The 16186-nt window shown below is 41.9% G+C and overlaps 1 protein-coding gene across 1 annotated transcript in view; it reads left to right on the top strand.

Annotated features, from left to right (window-relative positions):
- Positions 1-16186, top strand: part of LOC112219667 (GTP:AMP phosphotransferase AK3, mitochondrial) — a 41726-nt gene that overhangs the window by 7095 nt on the left and 18445 nt on the right. Inside the window, exons 2-3 of the mRNA XM_024381130.2 lie at positions 6446-6565; positions 9377-9549. Of these exons, the coding sequence (XP_024236898.1) occupies positions 6446-6565; positions 9377-9549 (293 nt within the window). The remainder of the gene's footprint in view (positions 1-6445; positions 6566-9376; positions 9550-16186) is intronic.

Raw genomic sequence — 16186 nt, 5'->3', positions numbered from 1 at the left:
CATTATATCAAAATAATAGTTTAAACCATGTTTTGAGGCTATAATGTTTACATTTACTTTGTTCACAAACGTTGCAGTAAAACAATCCTATATTTTGCGTTCTGATGGGGTATGACCAGGCCTCTAAAGTTTGACCATATGCTCCTAGATATTTTGCTGTGTGACCTGACATTTTGTTTTGGGATCAGCAGTGCGACCAGAGAAAAACATCACCCAGATGATAATTATGGAAATAATGTTGTGAAATGATGTTATGTTGTGCTCCTATGCAGTTGTGCCTAGAGAAAAAAAGTGAGCGCAGATTCGTTCAGTCCAAAGACTACCTGTAAAGAATGCATCAGTGATTTGTATTACTTCCAACTTTCAGCATACTTAATGGTATGGGAATGCCTGTGTCTACCACTTTGTGTCGCCAGTTAGCGATGCCAAAACAGTCATTTCTAAAGGCTTTCCCAGAAAACTTTCCAAATGAAATGTTAACTGCAAAGTAGGCTTACCTGACAGAATAATGTCGACCATCATGATGATTTCTATTAAACAGGTGGTCTTTTGTTTTGTAATCTCTGCTATTGCGCATGCAGTACAGAAACACCAGACCAGACCTCAGAAGTGGTCTCCTGATGTGGTTTAAGCATGGCTGTGGACTTAGAACAACAAATGTAGTTGTTTTCCTATTAGAAAAAGTGAGATTTTGAGTGTGAAAACCTGAAAAACACTAGGGAAAATCAGGAACCTGGAAAAACTAAATAAATGTATTGGCTGGTAAGAATTGTGAGTGGCTGGCAAATTGTTTCATCTACCTGCCACAGTGGCATTCTGACTACTACATTTGTCGTCACACAGGACCACGTGCTGACACAGACCAATCACAGGCCAGCAGGCTAGGAGGAGGCTGCCGATTGACTCTCTCAGGCAGGATGAAAACGACTACATCGACCATGATCCTTTGCTAGTTACGGCCACTTTCACCATGATCTTCAGCATATTTTTTTTGTGCCACTCAGCCCCATTCGTCTTCAAAATCAAATACATAGGAATAGGTGGATGACATCTGCTCTATCACTATCTACTGGTTCTAATATCTATGAGCACAACATGTGCTTCAATAGTACCTAGAATTTATATAGGCCCAATATGCTATATCTCAATCAATGAAAAAATATATCTTCTGGTGCTCGTAGATTAGATTATTACAATAGTACCTAGAATTTATATAGGCCCGATATGCTATATCTCAATCAATGAAAAAATATATCTTCTGGTGCTCCTAGATTAGATTATTACAATAGTACCTAGAATTTATATAGGCCCAATATGCTATATCTCAATCAATGAAAAAATATATCTTCTGGTGCTCCTAGATTAGATTATTACAATAGTACCTAGAATTTATATAGGCCCGATATGCTATATCTCAATCAATGAAAAAATATATCTTCTGGTGCTCCTAGATTAGATTATTACAATAGTACCTAGAATTTATATAGGCCCGATATGCTATATCTCAATCAATGAAAAAATATATCTTCTGGTGCTCCTAGATTAGATTATTACAATAGTACCTAGAATTTATATAGGCCCAATATGCTATATCTCAATCAATGAAAAAATATATCTTCTGGTGCTCCTAGATTTTATGTTGTGCTCCTAACCTTTTTAGGTTGGGAGCGCCAGTGCTACCAATTTTTATTTAATTTATTTAGAGCCCTTGGTACGGCAGTTGAACTAAGCTATTGAAGCATTTCTACGTTATATTCTTCAAGAATATTGGGTATATATCATACATTTACAAGTCCAAAAATGAATGTGGCATCTGCCACTTTAATAGTGATGCAATCAGATTGTTTTGTATGTAAGCACAAAATGCAACATACAGAGAGAGACAAAGAGAGAGAAAAAAAGAAAGTGTCACCCACAAGATGATGCAATGAAGTGTGCAATGAAAGTCCTGGAAAAAAGCTCTGAGTTCGCACACTCCTACTATTATGGTGGGGTGGTTGCTGATCAACCGACCGCTGGGGAGAAAGATGCAGATCAACAGTTCAAAAAAGTTCAAAGTTTTTCTAATGACCCCTGGCCTAAACCCCTGGAATTTCCTGTCTAACTATTACAGAGATAAGAATAGACCAACACCTTGGAAATAAAATACTCCCCCCTACAGTAGCCAATAGTGCGTTTCTGGTCGGACTATGATAAGAAAAACAGTTCAGTCCAGTTCCACAATCATCCTGGTATCTTACTGCAGTTAGGTCGAGCCTGAAGAGGAGTGACGAGACCCCCATCACATATCATTAAGTGGAAAGAACAGTCATTGTGACAAAGAACCGCTTTAGTTTGAAACAATTCACACACCTGTATTTCACATAGACCTACAGCTAACGTAAACCTGTGCCACAGGTAACCTGGTACATAAACAAGCTGCCACCTGAGCTTTTTACAGTGAAGTTCAAGGTAGTTCTGTATGTAACTGCAACATGTTATCACACTGCTCCAGCTCTTACATTGACTGAAGTCCCATCAGATATGAGGACATCATAAACTGAAGAGTAGCCTATAGTGGACAACTGACTTCAAGGACTTCACGCCCACTCTCCCGAGCACCTTTGTATTACACTGGAATGATAAGAAGGACATAAAAGGCAATAGAGTTTTATTTCAGAACACCCAAGTGAAAACAGGACGAAAATACTCAGTTTTATTGCCCGTACCATCTTCCACAAATCTGTGATCTAGTTAGCAGTTAAATTGTACATTTTGTAAGTACACACAAGCACAGCAAGCCATGTGCCAAGTCCTCAAAGAAGGCCAATAATTCACATAATGCAAGCCTGTATATCCAAAGCACATATTTTCAGTGTGGAGTGTGCAGCCTCTCTGCTCTAGACTGAGATGAGATCCACCGTAGGCTATATTAGCATGCATATGGGTCATGCTGCACCGTCTATGGCTCTGCACAACCCCCTGCCCTGACTGTCAGGCAATTCCTTTCTGCTGTTGGACAAAGACCAATTAAGTGAAAGGCTGAGGGGGAAATGTATTCCGGCCTAAATAGGAAATGATCTACTGAAGTTTTTCGAAACCTATTAGAAATATATAGGTAACTGCCAAAATAAAGGAAACACTTGAGTAAATGAGGGATACAAAGTATATTGAAAGCAGGTGCTTCCACACAGGTGTGGTTCCTGAGTTAATTAAGCATCCCATGCTAAGGGTCAGGCTTTAAAAGGCCCAGTTGCCCATTATTTTGGCTACCATGGCTAGAAAAAGAGATCTCAGTGACTTACCATGGCTAGAAGATTTCAGTGACTATGAAAAAGGGGTCTCAAAGGAGCATAGGGGGTTTAAAGTGTGTGTCTCAGTCACCAGAACCCAACCCAATTGAACACTTATTGGGAGATTCTGGAGCGGGGCCTGAGACAAGGTTTACCACCGCCATCAACAAAACACCCAATTATGGAATTTCTCATGGAAGAATAGTGTCGCATCCCTCCAATAGAGTTCCAGACACTTGTAGAGTCTATGCCAAGGCGCATTGAAGCTGGTCTGGCGCGCCCTATTAAGACACTTTATGTTGGTGTTGCCTTTATTTGGGTAGTTACCTGTAGTTTCTTTGAGTACAGTACATTTCGTAATCAAGGCGGCAGGGTAGCCTAGTGGTTAGTGTTGGACTAGTTACCGGAAGGTTGCGAGTTCAAATCCCCGAGCTGACAATCTGTCGTTCTGCTCCTGAACAGGCAGTTAACCCACTGTTCCTAGGCCGTCATTGAAAATAAGAATTTGTTCTTAACTGGCTTGCCTAGTTAAATAAAGGTAAAATTGGGGAAATTTTGTCTTTTCTCGACTTGGTAAAGATACAGGATGTTTTTGTCCTTAGTGTACAGGTTATGTAAGATATATAACTCTGTTCTGGACAAGATAGGATTTGGTAGAATATGTTGTTAGTAGAGAATACACGGTAAAGATGACAGCTCTGAGCTGTGTGTGTTCCTGTGTCTCTTCTTTTGGCAGAACATATAAAGAGTTGGTCCCATGTTTCATGAGATGAAATATAAGATGTAGTTTTGTCACACAGCTAAATGCCACAGATGCCTCTAGTTTTGAGAGAGCGGGCAATTGGCATGCTGACTGCAGGACTGTCCACCAGAGCTGTTGCCAGACTATTGAATGATAATTTCTCTACCATAAGCCACCTCCAATGTCATTTTAGAGAATTATGCAGTACTTCCCAACCGCAGACCACATGTAACTACGCCAGCCCAGGACCTCCACATCAGGCTTCTTCACCTGCGGGATCGTCTGAGACAAGCCACCATTACAGCTGAGGAAAGAATTTGCACATCCGAAGAATTTGAGTACAAACTGTAAGAAACCGTCTCAGGGAAGCCGATCTGCACGATCTGCATGCTTATCATCCTCACCAGGGTCTTGACCTGACTGTAGTTTGGCATCGTAACCGATGGGCAAATGGTCCCCTTTGATGGCCACTGGTATGCTGGAAAAGTGTGCTATTCACAGATGAATCCTGGTTTCAACTGTACAGGGCAGAGGGCAGATGGCAGACAGTGTGTATGGCATCGTGTGGGCGAGAGGTTTGCTGATGTCAATGTTATGAACAAGTGCACCATGGTGGCGGTGGGGTTATGGTATAGACAGGCATAAGCTACGGACCACGAACACAATTGCATTTAATCTATGGCAATTTGAATGCACCGTAACGAGATCCTGAGGCCCATTGTCGTGCCATTGTTGCAAAGATCCGTACACAATTTCTGGAACCTAAAAATGTCCATGGCCTGCATACTCACCAGACAAGTCACCCATGGAGCATGTTTGGGATGCTCTGGATCGACGTGTATGACAGAATAATATCCAGCAACTACAGTTATTGAAGAGGAGTGGGACAACCTTCCACAGGACACAATCAACAGCCTGATCAACTCTTTGTGAAGGAAGTGAGTCGCGTTCCATGAGGAAAATGGTGGTCACACCAGATACCGACTGGTTTTCTGATCCATGCCCCTATCTTTTTTTAAGGTATCTGTGACCATCAGATGAACGTCTATATTTCGCAAATGTATATAAAAAAACTGATATAACATTTACATAAGTATTCAGACTCTTTACTCATTGATGAAGCACCTTTGGCAGCGATTACAACCTCGAGTCTTCTTGGATATGACGTTACAAGCTTGGCACACCTGTATTTGGGGAGTTTCTCCTATTCTTCTGTGCAGATCCTCTCAAGCTCTGTCAGGTTGGATGGGGAGGGTCGCTGCACAGCTATTTTCAGGTCTCTCCAGAGATGTTTAATTGGGTTCAAGTCCTGGCTCTGGCTGGGCCACTCAAGGACATTTATAGACTTGTCCTGAAGCCACTCCTGTGTTGTCTCGACTGTGTGCTTAGGGTCATTGTCCTGTCGGAAGGTGAACCTTCGCTCTGGAGCAGTAAGCACCTACACAATTATAAAATGTTGTCTTGTTTGGTGGCAGAACTCATTAAAATATTAACCATTGTGTAGAATTATACCCAAATATATTCAAATATATATTTCTACTTTTGTGTACCTATTTAGGATACATCACCATGAAGAGAATGACATTCATATCCATAATGCACAGTTCTTCAAGAAATGTATTTTTGTCAAATGTAAATTGTTAAAAGTAGTCCTTGTGTTAGACCATGGTTTATTAAACTTTGAAATCAATGGTTTTTGTTTGGCATATATTTGAAGTGAAATATCTTGAGTCTCATCGCAATTCTGTTATTGTGGAATTGCCCATGACAGCTTTCTGTTTTATCCTTGCAGAATTGGGTCTTCTGAGATAATAAATAGTAAAGATGACAGCTCTGATCCTTGTGTTTTTCTGTCTCTTCTCCGGACTCCTGCAGAGCTGGGTCTTCTGATGAAGTGCATAATGTGTATATGTGTAAATAGTGAAGATCACAGCTCTGAGCTTTAACTTCCTCCCGTGTCTCCTCTCCCTGCAGAGCTGGGTCTTAGCTTTGTGTTGCTCTGTGTGTCTGTGTCTCCTCTCCTGGCAGAGCTGGGTCTTCTGATGAAGTGCATAATGTGTATATGTGTAAATAGTGAAGATCACAGCTCTGAGCTTTAACTTCCTCCCGTGTCTCCTCTCCCTGCAGAGCTGGGTCTTAGCTTTGTGTTGCTCTGTGTGTCTGTGTCTCCTCTCCTGGCAGAGCTGGGTCTTCTGATGAAGTGCATAATGTGTATATGTGTAAATAGTGAAGATCACAGCTCTGAGCTTTAACTTCCTCCCGTGTCTCCTCTCCCTGCAGAGCTGGGTCTTAGCTTTGTGTTGCTCTGTGTGTCTGTGTCTCCTCTCCTGACAGAGCTGAGTCTTCTGATGAAGTGCATAATGTGTACATGTTTTAAATAAAGATCACAGCTCTGAGCTTTATTTCCCCACTGTGTCTCCTCTCCTTGCAGAGCTGGGTCTTCTGATGAAGTCATGCATTGACCAGGGTCAGCTGGTACCTGATGATGTCATCTCCCGTCTCATCCTGACAGAGATGAGGAACATAGACCAGAGCAGCTGGCTGCTGGATGGTAAGCAATAAGCACCTGCACCACACTCATTACTGCAACCGATAGAGGGGATAAAAATGGGGAAATATAGAAAAAGGTTATAATAACAAATATAGCTCTGAGCACCAATGAACAGGGTTCACGGGATGACAGAAAGGACACGAGATCAGGTGGATAACAAAGCACACACTCCATCGTGTGAAAGCATTACCATGTTTATCTCTCAACACCACAAGGTTGACACAGGTGACGTTTGACTAGTACAGTAGGTTGGTTATCTTTGAATGCAGCATCTAATCATTGTCCATTTCCTTAAAAGGCTAATTCATTGAGTCTATATACCAAATCTGGAGTCAATCTGATTTATGGTTCACGAGAAGATTTTTAAGCAGTAGCATATGTGCTAACATGCATCTCTAGATAGAATGCAGCCATATTGAATGCAGGTATGTAAACCATTAAAGACTTATGTAAGGAGTCTAAATGCAAAAACTAGAGTGAATCTGATGTATGGTTCATGAGGAGAAGATTATTGCAGATGATTTTGAGCATTAGCGTTACATATGCAAAGAATTAGCTGTTAATCTTAAGCCGACCCCCTACTTTTTCGAACATTCTGTTAAAAATCGCGCAACATTTTGGCGTCCTGCTACTCATGCCAGGAATATAGTATATGCATATGATTAGTATGTGTGGATAGAAAACACTCAGACGTTTCTAAAACTGTTTAAATCACGGCTGTGACTATAACAGAACGTCTGTTTCATCGAAAAGCGCAGGAAAATCTGATCACTGGAGATGGAAAAAAATATCCATGCGCCACTTCAACCCATTGTTAAAGGTGAACCGTATTAAATGAGGCCGAGGTTGCAGTACCTACAGCTTCCACAGGATGTATAGAGTCTTCTCATTTGATTCTGATTTGATTCTTGGTAGATCCGACCAAAGGGAACCGATTCCCTCCGACCACCAACTTGATGCATCGGCTCTGTGTTTTTCCGGACATTTTTTCCAGACGACCAGCTATCGAATTTACATCGCCTCCTGATGATTTTTATAGCTTATTAACGTGTAGTAATACCTAAAGTTGCATTAGAAAGGTATTTCGAAGTGTTTTGTGAAAGTTTATCGTCGACTTTTTAACTTTTAAAAAATGACGTTACGTTATGAAACGCTATTTTTTTCCGTTTATCACACAGTCTTCATAGATCGATATCTAGGCTATATATGGACCGATTTAATCGAAAAAAAGACCCAGTATTGATTATGGGACATCAAGGAGTGCCAAGAAAGAAGATGGTCAAAGGTAATGAATGTTTTATATTTTATTGTGCGGTTTGTGTAGCGCCGACTATGCTAATTCTTTTGTTTACATCCCCTACGGGTCTTTTGGGGTGTTACATGCTATCAGATAATAGCTTCTCATGCTTTCGCCGAAAAGCATTTTAAAAATCTGACTTGGTGCCTGGATTCACAACGAGTGTAGCTTTAATTCAATACCAGAGCTTCCGGCGACAATTCCCAGTCCAGAGCCTTCAATGACGGTCCACGGTCCGGAACCTCCAACGACGGTCCACGGTTTATAACAACTTCGTGATGTTTTTATAGATGAATAGATGTACTGTATGCTTTTTGTGGGAAAAAGCCACTATGAATAAAAATGTCTCTCAATGGGTTAAAAACCTTAGGCCACTAATATGACAACTGATATTGTATGTGATGAAGGGGAATGGACTATCTGATCAATTTATGTTCAGCCTGGCCCAAGGCGGTTTTCCATTTCAAAATGGCTGTCCAAGTGGAAGATAATGACAAATTGTATAGTCATACATGTATCATGTTTAGGGTACTATAAAGAGTTAGAATGATTTGACCTTTTACAAAGCATCTCACCAACGGAACTCTAAGCCTGGTTGTGTGGTACATGTAAATGCATTATCCTTAGCAGTTAGGCTTGGCGAGCTAGGCTCCTGGTAGGGTAGTCTGTTATAAGGTGACCTATCTTCTCTCAATGAATCTTTCCATGATTCCTCGCCTCCTTTCTTCTCGGATTCCCTGTCATCTCCTTCTCTTACGCATTGGAGGAAAAGGTCAGAGGGAAGGAACTTTGGAGCTTCTCACCGTATATGGTTAAGGAGGAGGCAAGGAGAGATGATGCAAAGAATCGTGGAAAAATGTATTGGAAAAGAGCCTGGCTCTCCTCCTTTCCTGTCAGGGTTTTTGAACTATGAAGATCTATAACATCAGCCACGCTAGTGTATTATACACTGAGTGTACAAAACATTAAGGACACCTTCCTAATATTGAGTTGCATCCCCCCCTTTTGCCCTCAGAACAGCCTCCATTCATCGGAAGAATGGACTCTACAAGGTGTCAAAAGCGTTCCACAGGGATGCTGGCCAATGTTGACTCCAATGCTTACCACAGTTGTGTCAAGTTGGCTGGATGTCTTTGGGTGGTGGACCATTATGGACACACAGGGGGAACTGTTGAGTCTGAAAAACCCAGCAGCATTACAGTTCTTGACACAAACCTACTACCATACCCCATTCAAAGGCACTTGACTCTTGTCTTGCCCATTCACCCTCTGAATGGCACACATACACAATCCATGTCTCAATTGTCTCAAGGCTTAAAAATCCTCCTTTAACCTGTCTCCTCCCCTTCATCTACACTGATTGAAGTGGATTTAACAAGTGACATCAATAAGGGCTTATAGCTTTCACCTGGATTCACCTGGTTAGTCTATCATGGAAAAAGCAGGTGTCCTTAATGTTTTGTACACTAGGCGTATATCTCTAAGGTTATGACTGGGTCTCTCCTGTCTGGCAGGGTTCCCCCGTACCGTGTCTCAGGCAGAGTCTCTGGACAACGTGTGCAGTGTGAACACAGTCATCAACTTGGACGTGCCTTACCAGACCATCAAACAGAGACTGACTTCTCGCTGGCTCCATCTGCCAAGCGGACGTGTCTACAACATAGACTTCAACCCACCCAAGATCGCTGTAAGTTGGGTCAATGAGCCACAGATGTATTTGACAGCTAGATAAAGGGTGGCAGCTAGCCTAGCCGTTAGAGCATTGGGCCAGCAACTGAAAGGGCGCTGGTTCGAATCCCTGAGCCAACAAGGTGATGAATCTGTCGTTATGGCCTTGAGCAAGGCATAAGAGCATCTGCTAAATGACTGAAATGTAGATACTACTGAGTTATAGTGAAGCTTCTGCTCTAAATGTGTATGGCCACGTTTTACACAGGTCTTAGAATGTGTAATTACACTGTAATTAGAATGTTATTAAACATGTAATAGCCATGTAACAGGATAGTAAAAACTCTGATATGGCAGCTATGTCTTGTTCAGCTGCTCTTTAAAAACACTTCATTCTCCTAATCCACCATGCAACCATCTAACACTCATGTTATCAAAATTTGGGTATTCATATAAAAAGGGTCCTTGAACGTTATTGTACTCATTTCAAACAGAAGATGTGGAATATGATAAGAATGGCGCCAGAGGGGTGTTTTTTTGCGCATTGTTTGTAACTTATTTTGTACGTAATGTTGATGCTACCGTCTCTTATGACATAAAAATAGCTTCTGGATATCAGAACAGCGATTACTCACCTCGAACGGGACAAAGATTTTTTCTTTAATGAGTCTGACGCAAAAGATATACATTTGAAGTCGGAAGTTAACATACACCTTAGCCAAATACATTTAAACTCAGTTTTTCACAATTCCTGACATTTAATCCTAGTAAAATGTCCCTGGCTTAGGTCAGTTAGGATCACCACTTTATTTTAAGAATGTGAAATGTCTTGTAATTTATTTAAGCTTTTATTTCTTTCATCACATTCCCAGTGGGTCAGAAGTTTACCTACACTCAATTAGTATTTGGTAGCATTGCCTTTAAATTGTTTAACTTGGGTCAAACGTTTCAGGTAGCCTTCCACAAGCTTCCCACAATAAGTTGGGGTAATTTTGGCCCATTCCTCCTGACAGAGCTGGTGTAACTGAGTCAGGTTTGTAGGCCTCCATGCTTTTTCAGTTCTGCCCACACATTTTCTATAGGTTTGAGGTCAGGGCTTTGTGATGGCCACTCCAATACCTTGAATTTGTTGTCCATAAGCCATTTTGCAACAACTTTGTAAGTATGCTTGGGGTCATTGTCCATTTGGAAGAGCCATTTGCGACCAAGCTTTAACTTCCTGACTGATGTCTTGAGATGTTGCTTCAATATATGCACATAATTGTCCTGCCCCATGATGCCATCTATTTTGTGAAGTGCAACAGCCTCACCTGCAGCAAAGCACCCCCACAACATAATGCTGCCATCCCCGTGCTTCACGGTTGGGATGGTGTTCTTCGGCTTGCAAGCATCCACCTTTTCCTCCAACCGGAACAATGGTCATTATGGCCAAACAGTTCTATTTTTGTTTCATCAGACCAGAGGATATTTCTCCAAAAAGTACGATCTTCGTCCCCATGTGCAGTTGCAAACCGTAGTCTGGATTTTTTTAATGGTGGTTTTGGAGCAGTGGCTTCTTCCTTGCTGAGCTGCCTTTCAGGTTATGTCAATATAGGACTCGTTTTACTGTGGATATAGATACTTTTGTACCTGTTTCCCTCAGCATCTTCACAATGTCCTTTGCTGTTGTTCTGAGATTGATTAGCACTTTTCACAGCGAAGTACATTCATCTCTAGGAGACAGAATGTGTCTCCTTCCTGAGCTGCGTGGTCCCATGGTGTTTATACTTGCATGCATACTATTGTTTGTAAAGATGAACGTGGTACCTTCAGGCATTTGGAAATTGCTCCCGAGGATGAATCGGACTTGAGGAGCTCTACACATTTTTTTCTGAGGTATTGGCTGATTTCTTTAGATTTTCCCATGATGTCAAGCAAAGAGGCACTGAATTTGAAGGTAAGCCTTGAAATACATCCACAGGTACACCTCCAATTGCCTCATTATGTTTATTAGCCTATCAGAAGCTTCTAAAGCCATGACATAATTTTCTGGAATTTTCCAAGCTGTTTAAAGGTACAGTCAACTTAGGGTATGTAAACTTCTGACCCACTGGAATTGTGATACAGTGAGTTATATGTGAAATAATCTGTCTGTAAACAATTGTTGGAAAAATTACTTGTGTCATGCACAAAGTGGATGTCCTAACCGACTTCCCAAAACTATAGTTTGTTAACAATAAATGTGTGGAGTGGTTGTAAAATGAGCTTTAATGACTCCAACCTAAGTGTATGTAAACTTCCAACTTCAACTGTAATGTTGCTCCCAGACAAAGTCCAAATCCGTCATTCGTATGAAGAAGATAAGGAAATACAAGGGGCGGATATCAGGGTGCCTTGTGAGAATTCGTCAGCAAGTGTGTAACCTGCCTTTACTATCCGTTCTATTGGCCAACGTGCAATCACTGTAGAATTAACTGGATGAGCTCTTACCAACGGGACATTAAAAACTATAATATCTAATGTTTCACTGAGTCGTGGCTGAACAACGACATGGATATGTTTGAATCCTCCTACACAGGCTCTGATGCTTGTGGATGTGGCAGGGCTTGCAAACTATTACGGACTACAAAGGGAAACCCACCCGCGAGCTGCCCAGTGACGCAAGCCTACCAGACGGGCTAAATGCCTTTTATGCTCACTTCGAGGCAAGCAACACTGAAGCATGCATGAGAGCACCAGCTGTTCCGGACGACTGTGATTACGCTCTCTGTAGCCGATGTGAGCAAGGCTGCGGGGCCAGACGGATTTCCAGGACATGTACTCAAAGCATGCGCGGACCAACTGGCAACTGTCTTCACAGACATTTTCAAACTCTCCCTTACTGAGTCTGTAATATCTACAGTGCCTTGCACAATCATTTTGCACGCCCAATTTTTCAGTTTTTGATTTGTTAAAAAAGTTTGAAATATCCAATAAATGTCGTTCCACTTCATGATTGTGTCCCACTTGTTGTTGATTCTTCACAAAAAAATACAGTTTTATATCTTTATGTTTGAAGCCTGAAATGTGGCAAAAGGTCGCAAAGTTCAAGGGGGCCGAATACTTTCGCAAGGCACTGTACACTACCGGTCAAAAGTTTAAGAACATACTCATTCAAGAGTTTTCTTTATTTTACTATTTTATACATTGTAGAATAATAGTGAAGACATCAAAATGAGGAAATAACACATGGAATCATGTAGTAACCAAAAAAGTGTTAAACTAAATATATTGAATATCTGAAGATATTTGCCCTTTGCCTTGATGACAGCTTTGCACACTCTTGGCATTTTCTCAACCAGCTTCACCTGGAATGATTTTCCAACTGTCTTGAAGGAGTTCCCACATATGCTGAGCATATGTTGGCTGCTTTTCCTTCACTCTGAGGTCAGTTGATTGTGGAAGCCAGGTCATCTGATGCAGCACTCCATCACTCTCCTTCTCGGTAAAATAGTCATTACACAGCCTGGAGGAGTGTTGGGTCATTGTCCTGTTGAAAAACAAATGATAGTCCCACTAATCGCAAACCAGATGGGATGGCGTATCGCTGCAGAATGCTGTGGTAGCCATGCTGGTTAAGTGTGCTTTGAATTCTAAATAAATCACAGACAGTGTCACCAGCAAAGCATCCCCACACCATAACACTCCCTCCTCCATGCTTTATGGTGGGAAATACACATGAGGAGATCCACACAACGGTTGGAACCAAAAATCTCAAATTTGGACTCCACATTTCCACTGGTCGAATGTCCATTGCTTGTGTTTCTTGGCCCAAGCAAGTCTCTTCTTATTATTGGTGTCCTTTAGTAGTGGTTTCTTTGCAGCAATTCGGCCATGAAGGCCTGATTCACTCAGTCCCCTCTGAGTTGTTGATGTTTAAAATATATATATATATTTCACCTTTATTTAACCAGGTAGGCCAGTTGAGAACAAGTTCTCATTTACAACTGCGACCTGGCCAAGATAAAGCCAAGCAGAGCGACACAAACAACAACACAGAGTTACACATGAAATAAACAAATGTATAGTCAGTAACACAATAGAAAACGTATATACAGTGTGTGCAAATGAGGTAAGATTAGGGAGGTAAGGCAATAAATAGGCCGTAGTGGCGAAGTAATTACAATTTAGCAATTAAACACTGGAGTGATAGATGTGCAGAAAATGAATGTGCAAAATTTAAATAAATAAAAAAGACCAATATGGGGATGAGGTAGTTGGATGGGCTATTTACAGATGGGCTATTTCTAGATGGGCTATGTACAGGTGCAGTGATCTGTGAGCTGCTGTGACAGCTGATGCTTAAACTTAGTGAGGGAGATATGAGTCTCCAGCTTCAGTGATTTTTGCAATTCGTTCCAGTCATTGGCAGCAGAGAACTGGAAGGGAAGGCGGCCAAAGGAGGAATAGGCTTTGGGGGGTGACCAGTAAAATATACCTGCTGGAGCGAGTGCTACGTTTGGGTGCTGCTATGGTGACCAGTGAGCTGAGGTAAGGCAGGGCTTTTTCAAGCAAAGACTTATAGATTACCTGGAGCTAGTGGGTTTGGCGACGAATTTGAAGCGAGGGCCAGCCAACAAGAGCATACAGGTTGCAGTGGTGGGTAGTATATGGGGCTTTGGTGACAAAATGGACTGCACTGTGATAGACTGCATCCAATTTCCTGAGTAGAGTATTGGAGGCTATTTTAGAAATGACATCGCCGAAGTCAAGGATCGGTAGGATGGTCAGTTTTACAAATGTATGTTTGGCAGCATGAGCAAAGGATGCTTTGTTGCGAAATAGGAAGCTGATTCTAGATTTCATTTTGGATTGGAGATGCTTAATGTGAGTCTGGAAGGAGAGTTTACAGTCTAACCAGACACCTAGGTATCCCCATAGAGGCTGCCAGAGATCCGGTCAACAGGCCCTCCGATTTGACACACTGAACTCTGTCTGAGAAGTAGTTGGTGAACCAGGCGAGGCAGTCATTTGAGAAACCAAGGCTGTTGAGTCTTCCGATAAGAATATGGTGATTGACAGAGTCGGAAGCCTTGGCCAGGTCGATAAAGACGGCTGCACAGTATTGTCTTTTATTGATGGCGATTATGACCAGCTCCGAAACCAGATTGCATAGCAAAGAAGGTACGGTGGGTTTCGAAATGATCGGTGATCTGTTTGTTAACTTGACTTTGGAAGACCTTAGAAAGGCAGGGTAGGATAGATATAGGTCTGTAACAGTTTGGGTCTAGAGTGTCTCCCCCTTTGAAGAGGGGGATGACCGCGACAGCTTTCCAATCTTTGGGGATCTCAGACGATACAAAAGAGAGGTTGAACAGGCTGGTAATAGGGGTTGTAACGATTGTGGCGGTTAATTTTAGAGAGTGTCCAGATTGTCTAGCTGATTTGTAGGGGTCCAGATTTTTCAACTCTTTCAGAACATCAGCTATCTGGATTTGGGTGAAGAAGAAATGGGGAGGCTTTGGCAAGTAGCTGTGGGGGGTGCAGGGCTGTTGACCGGGGTAGGGGTAGCCAGGTGGAAAGCATGGCCAACCGTAGAAAAATGCTTATTGAAATTCTCAATTATCGTGGATTTATCGGTGGTGACAGTGTTTCGTAGCCTCAGTGCAGTGGGCAGCTGGGAGGAGGTGCTCTTATTCTCCATGGACTTTACAGTGTCCCAGAACGTTTTGGAGTTTGTGCTACTGGATGCAAATTTCTGTTTGAAAAAGCTAGCCTTAGCTTTCCTAGCTGCCTGTGGATATTGGTTCCTAACTTCCCTGAAATGTTGCATATAGCGGGGGCTATTCGATGCTAATGCAGTATGCCACAGGATGTTTTTGAGCTGGTCAAGGGCAGTCAGGTCTGGAGTGAACCAAGGGCTATATCTGTTCCTGGTTCAACATTTTTTGAATGGGGCATGCTTATTTAAGATGGTGAGGAAAGCATTTTTAAAGAATAACCAGGTATCCTCTACTGACGGAATGAGGTCAGTATCCTTCCAGGATACCTGGGCCAGGTTTATTAGAAAGGCCTGCTCGCTGAAGTGTTTTAGGGAGCGTTTGACAGTGATGAGGGGTAGTCATTTGACCGCAGACCAATTAGGGACGCAGGCAATGAGGCAGTGGTCGCTGAGATCCTGGTTGAAGACAGCAGAGGTGTATTTAGAGGGCAGGTTGGTCAGGATGGTGTCTGTGTTTACAGATTTGGGGTTGTACCTCGTAGGTTCATTGATCATTTGTGTGAGATTGAGGGCATCTAGCTTAGATTGTAGGACGGCCGGGGTGTTAAGCATGTCCCAGTTTAGATCACCTAACAGTACGAGCTCTGTAGATGGGGGGCAATCAATTCACATATGGTGTCCAGGGCACAGCTGGAGGCAGAAGGTGGTCTATAACAAGCGACAACGGTGAGAGACTTGTTTCTGGAAAGGTGGATTTTTAGAAGTAGGACCTTTTTTTTTCAATTTAAAGTTTTCTTAAGTTTTCTTGTTTTTCAATCAACCAACAAAACACATTCCACATTCACAGATGTGACAGGCTTTAAGAAAAGAAAAAGTAAAAAACTAATAATACATTTGAAAAAATAAAAATACAATTAAAATGAATGATAAAGTCAAATAAAAGCATTTATTTTTCTTAATCTATTTATTTTCCTTG

The sequence above is a fragment of the Oncorhynchus tshawytscha genome, linkage group LG20 (genome assembly GCF_018296145.1).
Source record: "Oncorhynchus tshawytscha isolate Ot180627B linkage group LG20, Otsh_v2.0, whole genome shotgun sequence".
In the NCBI taxonomy this organism is placed as follows: Eukaryota; Metazoa; Chordata; class Actinopteri; order Salmoniformes; family Salmonidae; genus Oncorhynchus; species Oncorhynchus tshawytscha.
The sequence above is the reverse complement of the archived record's forward strand: the minus strand, read 5'-3'. Positions and strand labels throughout refer to the sequence as shown.